This window comes from Protobothrops mucrosquamatus, unplaced genomic scaffold, assembly GCF_001527695.2.
Source record: "Protobothrops mucrosquamatus isolate PMUCROS unplaced genomic scaffold, P.Mucros_1.0 scaffold1017, whole genome shotgun sequence".
In the NCBI taxonomy this organism is placed as follows: Eukaryota; Metazoa; Chordata; class Lepidosauria; order Squamata; family Viperidae; genus Protobothrops; species Protobothrops mucrosquamatus.
This window is the reverse complement of record NW_015387253.1, coordinates 490,528-505,186: the sequence shown is the minus strand read 5'-3', so window position 1 is coordinate 505,186 and position 14,659 is coordinate 490,528. Positions and strand designations below refer to the sequence as shown.

At 37.3% G+C, this 14,659-nt stretch overlaps 1 protein-coding gene across 1 annotated transcript in view; it reads right to left on the bottom strand.

Moving 5' to 3' along the window:
• PARP8 (poly(ADP-ribose) polymerase family member 8) overlaps positions 1-14,659 on the bottom strand; it is an 87,064-nt gene that overhangs the window by 49,765 nt on the left and 22,640 nt on the right. Inside the window, exons 7-9 of the mRNA XM_029284844.1 lie at positions 10,157-10,217; positions 8,726-8,816; positions 197-263 (exon numbers count right to left, since the gene is read on the bottom strand). Coding sequence (XP_029140677.1) covers positions 197-263; positions 8,726-8,816; positions 10,157-10,217 — 219 coding nt within the window. The remainder of the gene's footprint in view (positions 1-196; positions 264-8,725; positions 8,817-10,156; positions 10,218-14,659) is intronic.

Genomic DNA, 14,659 nt, shown 5'->3' with positions numbered 1-14,659 from the left:
TGTTAATTTTTTTACATAGATTATAAAATGAAATGGTAAATTTTGATGCATTTTTGGGGTCATCAGAAACATTGCTATAGTTGTTAATAATTTAAAGTGCATTCACTATAAAATACTGTAGCCAAAAACAACACCTCACAATGAGAAACAAATACTTATGCCTAACACATTTATGTCTCTCTTTGGGAAAACTTACTTCTTTAGCTGATGCCCCAGTCCAAATCTTTCCTTAGTAGAGATCTGAAATACATCAATGGTGGGCACTGTAGAATAAAAGATATTGTTGAAAAAACAGGGGCAAATATATTGTTTAAAAGTCATTATTAATTGTATTGTATGGTACAGCTGGGTAATCCATGGCTCTAAGAATGAGGTGCTTCAATCCTCATTCAAAGATACCCAGAGCACTCCATAATTATAGTTTTAACTTTGGGAGAAAAATTATATATTTTCAGTGGCACTCTTTACTCTTTTGGGGGGAGAAAGAGAGAGAAGAGGAAGTATAAATTAAGTCTCCACAAGGCAAAACATTCTTTTTCCACTCTAAACTCCTGCTGAGCCATCTCCAAATACTGAAAACCTTTCAACCTGCCCTTCTGATGATATTGCTATATCATTAGAGACATTCCCTCATTGGTCCCAGAAGCTGTTAAAAAAACAAAAAAACCTAAAGCCTCTAAACTTATCCCACTGTTATTATATGAGCAGAATGAAATACGTGTTACAATTAAGGTAAATCATGTATTAGAAAAAACACTTAGAGCTGTCATAACAATGGATAAAAAAAGATCTGCAGCATCCATGCCAGCAACGTTTTCCAGTGATAAACACAATACATCTAGACAGCTATGAATAACCTCTGGAATTGATTTGGAATAGAGTTGCTTAATTGGATTCCATTCAGACAGGTGCTGAATTTCATACAGATTCCAATTACATGAGAAACTACAATTCCCACAATCTTAGTGTTCACCAAACAATACCTCCTCTTCTTACCACTGCTTCTATAAGTAGGATGAGCTTAAGAACAAGTGATGAGAATAATTTGCAACGATGTGTCCAATTCAAATGTGCTAATGAAACCAAGCAAATTGTTGTAATTTGAAACTGTGGTCATAACTGGAATTCAGATGAATAGGAAATTTGTGGCCCACAACATCCTCAAATCTGACTACATTATTGTGGAGGAGAATTACTGGTCCTATCACAAAACTGAATTCCTTAATTATGTCATTAACCCAGGTTCGGATTCCCATCTTGGTAGGGCAAGCTTATATGTTCAAAGGACAAGAAAGATTGCCCCATAGAAATGTCCTGACACATTTATCCTACATGGACCAGAAGCCAATCTAGTCCATGGTTCTCCTGTCAGAAATTATTCTACACGTAATGCTCTCTTTACAACTGGAGTACAACTGCCAGTACTTCTGTCGTTAAGTGACACAATCCTGAAGTAAGCTGTGCCCAATTTTACATTCTTTTTTTGCATAATCATTAAGCAAATCCAACTTTTCCTCTTGTTTTTGCTTGTCAAAAGCCCCAGAAAAAACTGTAAATGGCAATCAAGTGATCCCAGGATATTGCAACCTCCGTAAACACAAATTTTGACCAAAAGAACACTGCAATGGTTGTAACTTTGAATGATTATTAACAAATGGTCATAAGTTGAGCACTACCTGTAGTTGACAATTCTCACCACTTATGGAAGTCTTGCTCACCAGAGGCAGAAATGATGATGTAGAAGAACGTGCTACCTCTATCTGATTTTAATGGCTGTTAACACTATTAAGCACAGAAGCTTTTCAGTAATGTTTTAACCTGAATTTTATATGGGACTGTCCAACCTGCTCATTTGTCAATTCACCTTACTGGCTTTGTCTTCTCTCACTAGTATCAGATCCTCTTTTCACTAAACAGTTTTGTTTTGCTGATTATACCATTCCCTTCATACTTGGACAAAACCCTTATTTATTCTGCGTCTTGTTTGATACAGAATAAAGCAGACTTCTGCTTGTATTTCTCCAAAGCCTTTTTCAAGACAATTCCTTTTTTTACCAACATGGAACTGGGGACAGGGAATTTGTTTTTTGGACCTGGCAAGTTGTGGAGAAGGAAATAAATGGTTAGGCCTTTTTGTGTTTTTCTTGCCATTCTCTGAACATTTCTGCAAGATAGAAACTATTTCATGTTTTCAGGGAATCATAGGGCTTGGAAGAGAGGTGGGGTATTTATTCTCTTGGAGATAAAAGTGATATAATACCAACCGAGAAAAAGAAAGCAGCTTGGTAGGTGAATCAGCCTATTCAGTGATGGCAAGTTAGGAGTGATTTGCACAAAGGAGGGCAAATGTATGTGTCCTAGGACAATGTTGCAGGAACCAATCTGGGTCAGTCATCGGGACCAGAGGTTTAATCTTCTGAGCTTTTGGGTTCATGCTGGAGCCCATCCACAGGGAACTTTTCCTCTCACCAGAATGCGTCACTCAGAAGACTAAACCACTAGGCCCGGTGACCAACTCAGATTGGATAATCTATACATCTTACAATTTTGTATTTCAACCCTGTTACTGGATACAATCCAAAATCCACAGTTATGGGGTAAATGAAAACATCTGCAAGTTAGGTAAATTATGCAGATTCTAAACATTGGAACAGTTTCATGTTTTTTCACTGAGTAAGGAGTTAAACAAAACAGGAAGGTGGTCCATGTGGTGACTGCCATTTTTAGTAGTTGGCAGGTTTGCACTTTTTGTGCCTATCGGATATATCTGACATTGGACCTTGTAGAATTTTATTCAAGCCTTACTTGGCAATAAATGAGTTTGATTTGCAGGGACATTGCCTGAAAAGTTAATGTAGCTGTTGGAGAAATGAATGCAAAGAGAGCAGAGAATACAGAAAGAGAGATATCAATGCATAAAGGCGATGCATAATTTATAAAACAGACCATCTGAAGCAGAAACATTTTGCTATCCATTTATGAGTATTTCATTCCCCATTTATGGTGTGTGCCTGTAAGAAAAAAAAGAGCCCCTGGTTTGTTTTTAAGAAAAAAAAGAGTCTTCCTTTGGTGAAGGACCGACTGGTATGGGTCTATCTAGACCCATACCAGTCGGGCTTCAGGCCGGGGCACAGCACGGAAACGGCATTGGTCGGGTTGGTTAATGATCTCTGGAGGGCCCGGGACAGGGGATACTCCTCTGTCCTTGTTCTTTTGGACCTCTCAGCGGCTTTTGATACCGTAGACCACGGTATCATGCTGCGACGTCTCGGTGAGTTAGGAGTGGGAGGCACCGTTATGCGGTGGTTCTCCTCCTTCCTCACCGACCGTACGCAGTCTGTATTGGCAGGGGGANTGGAAATCATAGCTAGATACTTTTAAAGAAGCTCAGCATTGAAGCAGCACTTGATGTAAACAAAAACAACCTTCAGGGTTACATTTCAAAACTACTTGTATTAGTATAATTAGCTACTGTAAATTATAACAGCTGGTTTAGAAAATTCTAAAGCATGAAAATTACTAAAAGCAGAAGGAATCATTTTATCAAGTGACAGAACCAATTATGATACTGAAATTTGGTTTATTACAATTAAAATAATAGCCTATCAAAATGTAAAACTGAGTGAAGAACAGTCCCCTATAAAAGGCTTATAATGACTTTTATCTCAGCAAATATTTAAAGTGTTACTTAATTGGACCCAGTTTACTGAATCTCTAATGCCATAAGTTGCTATTAATAGAGAACTATAATTTTCTCTATTCTTTTTTCTCCCTTGCAGTATTAATATTTATAAATATATTTGTATACAAGCCTTATTTGCATTCTTAATTGCTTGGCTACAAACCAAATCACCACAACAGCAACTGGAATAATCATATAAGAAGAAAATACTAGATGATAATATGCAGCCTTTTTGAAGTTTTGTTGTTGTTGTTAAGGAGCTGTATCAAAGAACACAATAATTTTTGCTGGAATATCTAGTGATTAACCCTAATTTCTGCCTCAAGTAATCATACTGTACTAATTGCACAAATTACTTGCAGCCTCAGATGATCCAATGTTATACATTAACTTGCAATAATTTAATATATACCATCATAAGTGAATTATTTAGTAAAAATGAAAATGATTAGTCAAATCTATATCACCAATTTCCAAACTGACTCATGGCAATACACTAATAGACGTCCTTGGAAAAAGCTTGACTTCTAATTACTGTATCCATGTAGTTTCTTGACAGGATCCTGTTGCTGTTGCTGTCTTCAGGGACAGTTTCTTCTTGTTTTAGTTTTCAAATCTAGTCCACTGCTCTAGGATTTTCATCCAAGCACTGCTCTAGAATTTTCATCCAGGGTCAATCTTTATTAACTTCCAAATTCAGTGAAGGTCTATAAAGATCTTACTTAGATGGACTACCAGAGAATATCAGGCAGTTGATTAGACTGAGAAATTGAATATGTCTTGGAAATAGGTAGCCATGTTTTTATTGGGAAAACTATGTGTGCATGCCATGAAATCCCCATAACTTAGTTAGTTACTTAGTTTATTTACTTACTTTGATTTATAGGCCACTACAATCCAAAAGAACTCTGAATGGTTTACATATCCCTCTTACAATAAGAAGGCTAAAAATCAGAGTAAACAAACAAAGCAATTTACATTTGAAACTGGAATTGTACTTATGGACCAAGTAGTCTTGTATGCTAATGTTCCCATATAGCAGTTTGCCCAGCTCCCAATTTCAAAATCTCTAGTCTCTAAAATAGTATGTGTGCTGGCAGATATATCTAATGGTGGCGGCAGCAGGGCTCAGACAAGCTGGGAAACCTAAATCTCTTGGGTATAACCTGCTGCCAAAGATATTCTAAGACCTGGCATCATCTGGCATAAAGCTACCCTGTCCATTTTTGCAAAGCTCTGTGCTGGTTCCTGGAAAGACTTCATCTAAACTGGATGGCCCATGCCCTGCTGCTAACTCAGGCTGCTTCTCATGTTGCCCAAACTCCGAACAACATCTTCTCTCAGGAACACCTGACACCATCACCCATCCAGTCCATGGCTTCAAGCATTTTCCACACTTCATTTGGCCTAGATCTCAATCAATCTTCTCCTCTTTTCTCTCTTCTCTTCTTCTGCCATCCAATATAACAAGCCCTCAAAAATCCCTATCTCATATTTTCTTCATTTCCAATTGCATCCAATCTGATCCAGTAACTTTTACTGCACTTTCAATATTTCCCTTTCAATAATTTTCACTCTTCTGTTTTTGTCTACAGCTTCCTCTTCCAACGCTCCTTATGATTGAGCTCAAAGAATATTTTACTTTTAGGTACCCACTATTTTTCAGCATCATTGTATTACTGATTTGTAAGAAATATTGGATATTAAGCTAAAGTTACGTATAATGGTAAGTACAGCTTGCATTCACATAAGCATCCTGATTATTATTTTGTTTTTTCATCTTCTCTTCTAGGATGGTGTAAAGTTTAAAGCTAAGGACATGGGTGGGAGAGAGACATAGGTTCGATTTATGTGACTCCTGGACCACTTTCACTCTCAGCCAACCTATTTCACAGGCTATCATTGTGGGGATAATATATGGAGAGAACCTATGTAAATCTCTTTAAGCTCTTATAGGAATGGAGGGATATCAATAAAATATTTATGTATTGACTATACATTCATACCAATATTCACTTTAAAAGCAAGCAAAACTGTAATGATCAGGAAGACACTCCTGCATCAGATAAGATAGTCCTCTACTTACAACCATTGGTTTAGTAACCATTCAAAGTTACAGCTCTGAAAAAAGGGGCTTATGGCCATTTTCCACATTTACGACCGTTGCAGCATCCCCGTGGCCATGTGATCAAAATTCAGACACTTGGAAACTGATTCATGTTTATGACAATTGCAATGTTCCTGGGTCATGGTGATCACCTTTTTCAACCTTCTGACAAACAAAGTTAATGGGGAAGCCAGATTAATTTAACAACTGTTTTACTAACTTAGCAACCGGAGTGATTCACTTAACAACTGTGGCAAGAAAGGTGTTAAAATGGGGCAAAACTCATTTAACAACTGTATTGCTTAGCAACAGAAATTTTGGGGTCAATTGTGGTTGTAAGTCAAGGACTTGTAATGCTCAAAAAAGAGAATAAAACCTGTTTTTAAACATAAAAACAATAATTTAGACAGCTGATATCATCAAGGCAAATAAATGCATTAATGTTTTTCCAAAACATTATGTTTTTCGCTGGCAGGCGAAAATTCTAAAATTTGGAATATGAATTTAGAATTCTTACTGCGAATGGGGAACATGCTATTGTCCACAATTCATGGCTCCATTGGCCTTAGAAAAACACGCTAGCTTGTAATATTTGAAGCAAAACAAACAAACACCAGTGGACCTTTGGAGCTTTTATTAACCACTCTTGTTAGGGAGAAAGCCGAACAGGGGGCAATGTCCCTTCCAACTCTGTTATTCTGAGATATATACACAAGATATATATGCAACCAACAGCAGTGTTAGAATATACGCTAAGTTTTTAAAAGTCTCCTGCATGACTCAACCATTCCCAAGAAGACAAATTAAAATAGAAAAGGCCTTCTGGAGGGTCAGAAGTTAGAAATTGTTTGTCTCATTATTTTATAGGAAGACATTGTGGAGAAGGGAAAATGCCAGCTTCCTGTACAACTTCTAGCTACAACTCCTGAGTCCCTGCAGATTCAGGGATAGCTACAGTAAGTGCAAAGGCTGCTCTGTAAAAAGGGCATGTGTGTGGGTTGGAGAAAAAGGTAGAAGAAACAGCAGATACCGGAAAACAACAACAACCACAACAAGAGAAGCCTGTGGAGGAAGCACCAGCTGGAATTATAGATATCAAGGCCTGTATAAACAGACTCGCCTACATTTCTATGCTGTCTGGCTGATATCCAGCTCATTTCGCGGACACAGAATAGAACTGGTTCCTCATATTGGAAAGTGTTATTTAAGAAGAAGGACCCAGATGGGCTTTTTCGACCTTTTGAACCTGGAGGAACTCTTGAAATATTTTTTAGGCCTTAAGGAACCCCTGTACCTTCAGGCTCAAATATAGGCCAGAAATTACAAAGTTGTTTATTTATTTTTCACATTTATGATTGGACTATCTCTCTAAAAGAGGGATTCTGGGCAGTATACAAAAATGTTAAAATTTGAAACAGTACCTATAAATGTTAAAAATTTAGGAGGCGGCAAGAGAGATTGAATACTATTAAAATTAGTTAAAAGGCGAGGGGAGGGCTTTCAAGGGACTATAAACAGCCCCTTGGCTGCATGCTCCTCTGGGCTCCCCACCCCTCGAAGCTGCACCTGCAGAAAGGTAGGCGTACACTGTTAAGGAGAGCTCCAGCATGGAGGCCCTGGTAGTGTCTCTCTTGCATGCGGTCTCTCACCATCTGCTACTCAACCCTCCTTCCCTCTTGTCTCATGCCTTAGCTCAGTGATGGCAAACCTTTTAGAGAACGAGTGCCCAAAAACTGATCCTGCTCCCGCTCCATCCTCTACCCCGCCCCTGCTCTGCCCCCACCCCGTCCCCCGCCCTGCCTGCCCGCAGAGCCACTTACCACCTCCAGGGCCCGCTGCAGATCGCCCAGGCAGCCCAGCAGCGCCAATGGCAGCCACGCCCTCTACCCTTGCCCCACAGCATCAACTGTGCATGATGGGGCGTGAGGCAGAGTCTTGTCCACGCTGCCTGGCTGCCATGTCCTTGGCTGCTCTGCTCCGCATGGGCCACACTTGGGGGCAACTCTCCTCCAGGGGGGCTGCTGGTGAGGGGATCGCGGGGGGAGGCGAGATTGGGGCAACAGCACGTGTACCCACAGAGAGGGCTCCGAGTGCCGCCTCTGGCACGCGTGCCATAGGTTTGCCACCACTGCCTTAGCTCATGCACATTTCAGTGGGCTATCCCAGTGTTGGAAGCTGGAGGGTTTTTGTTTGGCTTCTACTTTTTAAAAATAAATCATCTTCTTCCAGGGACCCTTTAGTGACCTCTCATGGAAACCCAGGATGGATCTATGGAATCCTGGTTGAGAAGCCCTGGACCAGAGACTCCCAAGGAAGAGAAATGCCTTTATGCCAAGGTCTGAATGCCCATTAAGTCTGTTGGCATAAAAGGAGGATAACAAGCCTCAAACTGCTGCAGCCTGACACATTTTCTTCTGCTTTGCTTTCTTTCTTTTTTTAAAAAATGAATTTATTTTTGAGTTCGTGGTTAGGACTGCTGACACTCCAAAGAGTCTGTCTTGTTTTCAATCCCAACACTGAATTCTTAAGGCTCTCGGGAAAATAAACTATAGCAGGTTTTCTACATCTTTGTAGAGTCCTCTGTTTGTTTTCTTTCACTAACAAGCCAGCTCCACACTTCCTTCTCTACAAGGGACTTCAAATAATAAAGCGACGGCTATTGAAATTTAACTAGAAGACCACACAAAATAATGGAAGTTATTCTTTATTAACAATCTATTCTGATCGTTAACAACCCAACCTGTTTGCTTTTGGAGTATTGCTATCTACCCATACTAGTTCTACATAGTGCTCATCTGTTATTAAATAATTCTTAACACTTAAATATATCTTTTCAAAGAGCACAATTATGTACCGCCTTAGTGACGAAAGATCATCATAAATACATAGATGTCCTTATGAAGATATTATACAGGAGAAAGACAAATGTAACTTACCAGGTCCATTTAAGTATTGTGTGAGTGAACAGTGCAAACGCACAATTATAGGCTCTGTGCGGATTACATCCCAGGCCACTGCAATCTCTTCCTGAATGAAGAGCACAACAGAACTTGTTAGCCATTATCAGCAAATTTACACTGGACATATTTTTGGGGCAGCTGGCCAAGGAAATAAAGGTGTTCACCTAAGTTCCTTTCTAAACTGATTGGCCAAGGCATGTGTGATATCAGCTGTTATCTAATATACAAAAGGTCAGTAATAGAACTAAATTGGGACTTGAACAGGAACTAGCTCTGCAAGTGGAAAGAAATGCCAAATTTGCATGGTCATAATAGCAAATAAACTTTGTTCTGGAAGATTTGATTTTCTGAACTTCCAGAAATGAAACCAAATTCAACCACCATCTTTTACACTTGGGAAGATATATTCATTGGTACATACAGTACATCCTTTGTATGTAATAGGTTCCAAGTTCTTTTTTAGGTATCCCCAAATTGGACTGAAAAAAACATGCTTGTGACATTAGAAATCACTGAAAAGTAACAGTGTGCAACAGGTAACTTAATGCTTGGCAGGTAAATAGGAGAAAGATACAACCACACTTGTTGGTAGGGATTCCATTTTCCTCTGAGAAAAGATTTTTTTAAATTTATGTTTAGTCTATCTGAAGGCTTTGATACACTTTGTGTATAATTTCCACCTGGCTATGTTGAGAGTACAGGATCCTACCACAGATTTTTATTCATCACTTTCAGAGGTAGGTCTGAGGGCCACAAAATATGGGCTCAGGAGCTGCACTAGAGATTGGTTATCTGTGGTATAAGCAGGTGATAATAGATAATACAACTTCCATCAGGAATGTGTGAATCAATATAAATCCAATCTATTTTGCAATCCATGTTTTCATAAAGAGCTTTTGTACAAAAGTTTGCCTAATGTAGTATTTTTAAAATCAATTCTCTACTACATCTTCTTAATAAGGATAATGCAGAACTATTATTCTGTATTACATACATTCTCCGTGTAACCTTTTCTTCTCAAGAACACAAGTATCCTGTTTTTGTATAGAACTTTTAGAAATCTTTAGAGATGCTTTCTTTTACAGACACAACTGGGAAAATGTTTTACCCAATGAGATTAGTTGATCGTAACTCAAGGTGTGTCGCATCGGGCTTAGTTGAGGCAGATCTCACAAATGTGTTTCCAAAGAAATCTAGGGCATATTGCTTTTATAGGAATTTACCTTTGGAAATCATTCTGCAAATATTTCCACTGAAAACAGAAACACATTCTTCCCAATGCAAGAAAAAAATATGAAGTTAAAAAAAGAGATAACTGCCTGTGAACAGTTGACTTCATATCCTGCTGAAAGACAAAGACAGTTGCTTATCAACCTTCATTATAAACCTTGTTATTAGTTTACTTACATCAAGAAAGCTAACATCAATATGCAGATCAATATCTACATCATCAATGGCTCCATATTCCCTGAAAGGAAAAAACTTACATTATATCTAAGTCTGATACTTTTAATCATCCTTCTCAAGCTAACTGGCTATCTGAAGAGCAGCTTGAGCAGAAAAACTGCTCTTATAATAGTGAGAGAATTTTGATTTGCCAATGGATTAGGATAAACATTTTTTTAGTGAAAGAATGAATGTACTGTATGCTGCGGGTCCCCTATTCATAGATTAGCAAAACCTTGAAGAGTGCATGCTAGTGAAAATAGACAGGATTTGACTAAATGAACAGTCAACCCTAAAGTACACAAAGAATGAATAAGCAAATATAACAGCACAGTCAAGCATCTCTCCCAATAAAGAAGCTTTGAAAAAAATTATAGCGAATGAATAGTATATGGAAATGTGATTTCATTGAATTCAATATTTGCTTAATAATAAAATGATATAAGAGAATATTTGTAGTTCAGTGTGAACTGTAGGGTCTTTGGTGCTCTGTAAGCTTAGTTGTTTTCGTACAGACATTTTAGTATCAAACTAGGTAACATCATCAGTGCAGTGATGATGTTATCTAGTTTGGTAATGAAAGGTTAATAATAAACACCAAGCAAATGTAACTACTTTTTCAAGCTCATCAATTATAAATATTGTTTAAGCTCATCTGAAGAACCAACGTTGTATTCCCCAGACTTTTCATATATAACAAAACTGTACTTCAGAAATTAAGAGGAATCTTAAAAGAAAAAAAGAATAAAAATATTTTGGTTCTAATGCATGCTTAATGATGGCCAAGAATTTATCCTCTAGAATGAATCTGGGTGGAACCAATAGTTTTGTTATTCTGTCCAAAGAAAGAAAGATTAGCTTTTTTAAATTCCTTGACAACAATTTTATCTATCATTTTCTATACAGTTATTCTCTTATCAATGCTGTCCAGTATTTGACAATTGCTATAATACCTTTCTTTTATATGTAAGAGAAAGCACAGGCTTTCTCTTAACTAGGCTGCAAACTTCTTAAATTGCTAAATTCATTTAGAATAACAATGGGCAGCAAACACATTCCTTTCATCTTATGAAAGAGATAATGCTTTTGAAATTTTATTTCAAGAAGGAACTTTGGTAAAATTTCATGGATGATCTTCTTGCACTTATTCTAGCTCTCTCTCTCTCTCTCTCTCTCTCTCTGTGTGTGTGTGTGTGTGTGTGTGTGTGTGTGTAAGTATCCAGTTCATCTTTGTGCAATGATCCCTCTGGCAAGCTGCAGCCTTCCTGGCTTCCTCTTGTTCACTCATAGCCAAGAGAAGACACCATAAGCGGACTCCTCCAGTGTGTGTGTGTGTGTGTGTGTGTGTGTGTGTGTGTGTGTGTGTGTGTGTGTATGTATGTATGGCAGGGGGAATTATGATTATGTTGATAGATAGGGAATATTCAGAAAAGAACATAACCAGCAGTTGCCTCTTCTATCATTTCTAAAAAACTCAAAAAAACATCAGCAAGAGAATTTTAAAAGAAATTCTCAAGCGCCCCCCCCCCCCAAAAAATAAGGTAGAAAAACAGACACCTCCTTCATAAAAAATTGAGAAGTTGCAGGGCAGTTTTTGGCACAGCATTAATTTTGAATCTTCTTAATTTAGGAATATCCAAAAAAAATCCAATAAAAAAATGGTTCGCCTATTCCCAAATATCTGCCCTAGTTATAAAACACCCATGAACCAAAATTGATTAAGCAGAGAGTATACATTATCATCTCCTCCTCAGATTTTTTTTTATTACTCCAGATTACTTTGGTTTTCTAAACATGCTTCCAAATCAATCACTGGCTGTCAAAAAAGACTTGTATAGGCCATGTGGAGTCCAGACTCATTCTTGTAGTAAATACAGATGTGGCTAGAAACTGGCCTTCTCTTTTGCAACATTTCAGCTTCTCATTTATTTCTTGTAATAATAAAAAAGTCCAGTAGTGCAGAGAGTCTGATAAGCCCCAAGAAAAAACAGTTCCTTGTCCATCTCTTGTCTAAATATAAATATCTTTATGTTACAGGGCTATGTTATGGCAGCTTGAAAAAGCACTGCATGTTATTGATTGATGAGTTGGAATGGAAAGTGGGAATGAGGCCTCCTATGAAGGTGACCCTGGTTTAATTTACAGTGATGTCCCAGTTGCCAGACTAGGTTATGGAAGTTGGAGACTAGCCATAAAGCTGAGAGTAAAAATCAATCAGTATTCAAGGGAGCATTTTTGACCACCAAGGAAGTTAAAACACACTCAACAGTTTGCACACAAGAGAGGGGTTTTTTTTAAAAAAAGAAAGTGATGCTTCCTCATTTATTTGTTCATATATATATATATATATATATATATATATATATATATATATATATATATATATACATACACATACATACATACATACATACACACACGAGAGCTGTAATTAGAGCGCAGCCCAATCAATTGGGACCGGTGACAAGGTCCAGGAGCCGGGCGCAAACGACATGTTATCTATAAAGGAACTCTCCCATGGACTGGCATTTAACCCTGACGATGTCGGAAGCTACCGACGAAAGCTTGGTGATTATTAATGGTATTAAACTTTTCTAGTTTATTATACTCCTGGTGCTCACGTTTTATTGATTTGAAGATGATTATACCTAGGAGTCACGTTTTTAGTTTTAACGTTATTAGCAATAAACACACGCACACACACACACACACACACACACAAAGCGATATAGAGCTTTTCAACCATAGCTGTTATCAGAACATGCAATTAAAATGATTATCTTATTCATTTCCTCCTTGGACTTTAATCTCCAACATTCTGTAAACTCAATGAATTTCCACTTAATTCAAACAGCATGTAATGAAAATATTTTTCCCCCTGTACATATTGTCAAAGGAACTGGAATGTACACTCGCAATTCAATTTACATGTCACTGAGCAAATTAAAAAAAGAATGTTAAGGTATCTTTTGCTTCACTGTGGGTCTGGATAACTGGAGTGAGTGCGAATGAAATAGCCCTAGAAGGTTATGTTCAAAAACTGACAAAGCATTCAGATTAAGAGAAAGACAAGGCTGTAATCTGCAATAACATTATACCTAGAATCCTAGTGAAGACTAGTCCATTGTAAAGTGCACTATAAACTGATCCATAAAGATTAAATGCCATATAAAGCAAGTGCAAAAAGTGGGATGGGCATTATTCAAGGGAGTTTTGGCAATTACAATGACCACTTTTTCCCTGGCAGTGATTTATTTTGATTGATTCATGTGGAATACAAGTATGACATTCAGTTTATGAATAAATGAATGTACTGTACTATCAAGATTCTGGGCCAGCCTATACATGAGAGTTACCAATTGCTGCAATCATATGAAATAAAGGAAGAAAGCCAGTAATATATCAGTCTATGACAGTATGCTGAAGACGTTAGGCAGGAACTGGAACTGAAGGTACAATCCTAGGGATGCATATTACAGGGTGGAAAAAATCACTGTTAAACTCTCTACGTTCATGACAGTTGAACTACAGCCTCTAATAGGTTCAGGAAGCACTGGCAGTTTCATGAAATGTTAGTCAGCATCACTTACAGGAACACAACTTCCCTTTCTATCTAAATCTATTTAGGATTGTGGCTTTAAGAAAATCAGTTTAACTGCAGTTAATATGTTTTTAGAAATAATGAACTGACTCACCTAAGTTGGCAGTGAAGTTAAAAAGAACATTTTAAGTATGTTTAAGTTAATTGTTAAAAATAACAATTAAAAACGTTTATAACACTCATCACCTAATTCAACTTTTGCTCTTTAAATAATCTCATTATTCCAGTAAATAAACCAAGGTATGCCTCTGAAAAAAAGATTTTTCATAGAAGCCTAGAGCCAGCAATTAGGACTTTTGTGTATTTACTTTCAAATTTAATCTCCTATTTTAAAAAAAAAATGAAGAAAAACACCAATGTTCTAAGCAGCAATGAATATCTAAATCTTGTTACTATAACTGCTTCCCATAATGCTTTGATGCACAAACAGTTAGAGGCATTGTGGGACATTTAAATGGATTTTAGAAAAGTTCTGACTTTTGCCCAGAATTTTTCCAGGCCTGCAACCAATTCTGCCTATATTGATTTGACTATTTTCCATTAGAATGGCCAAATAGAAAACATTCTGTTTGAATGACTGCCTGGTTCAGTTTCAGTGTAACTTAAAAAAAATTCAGGGCTTTGCAATGTGTCTCAAGATAGCATCTAGATCACCGAGTTAGAATTTCCTTATGAAGAAAAGAGAATTATATTGCTATTTAATTATAATTATATTTCTTTTTTTAGTTGTTTAATGCAAATGGCTGTCCATCTTATAGCTAGATTTGTATGTTCATTCTTTAGCTTTCATCATATTTCTGATGAAATACTTTCTCTTTTTTGTCAAAATATAAGTGTTTATCCATACTTTTCCTTTCTTACAT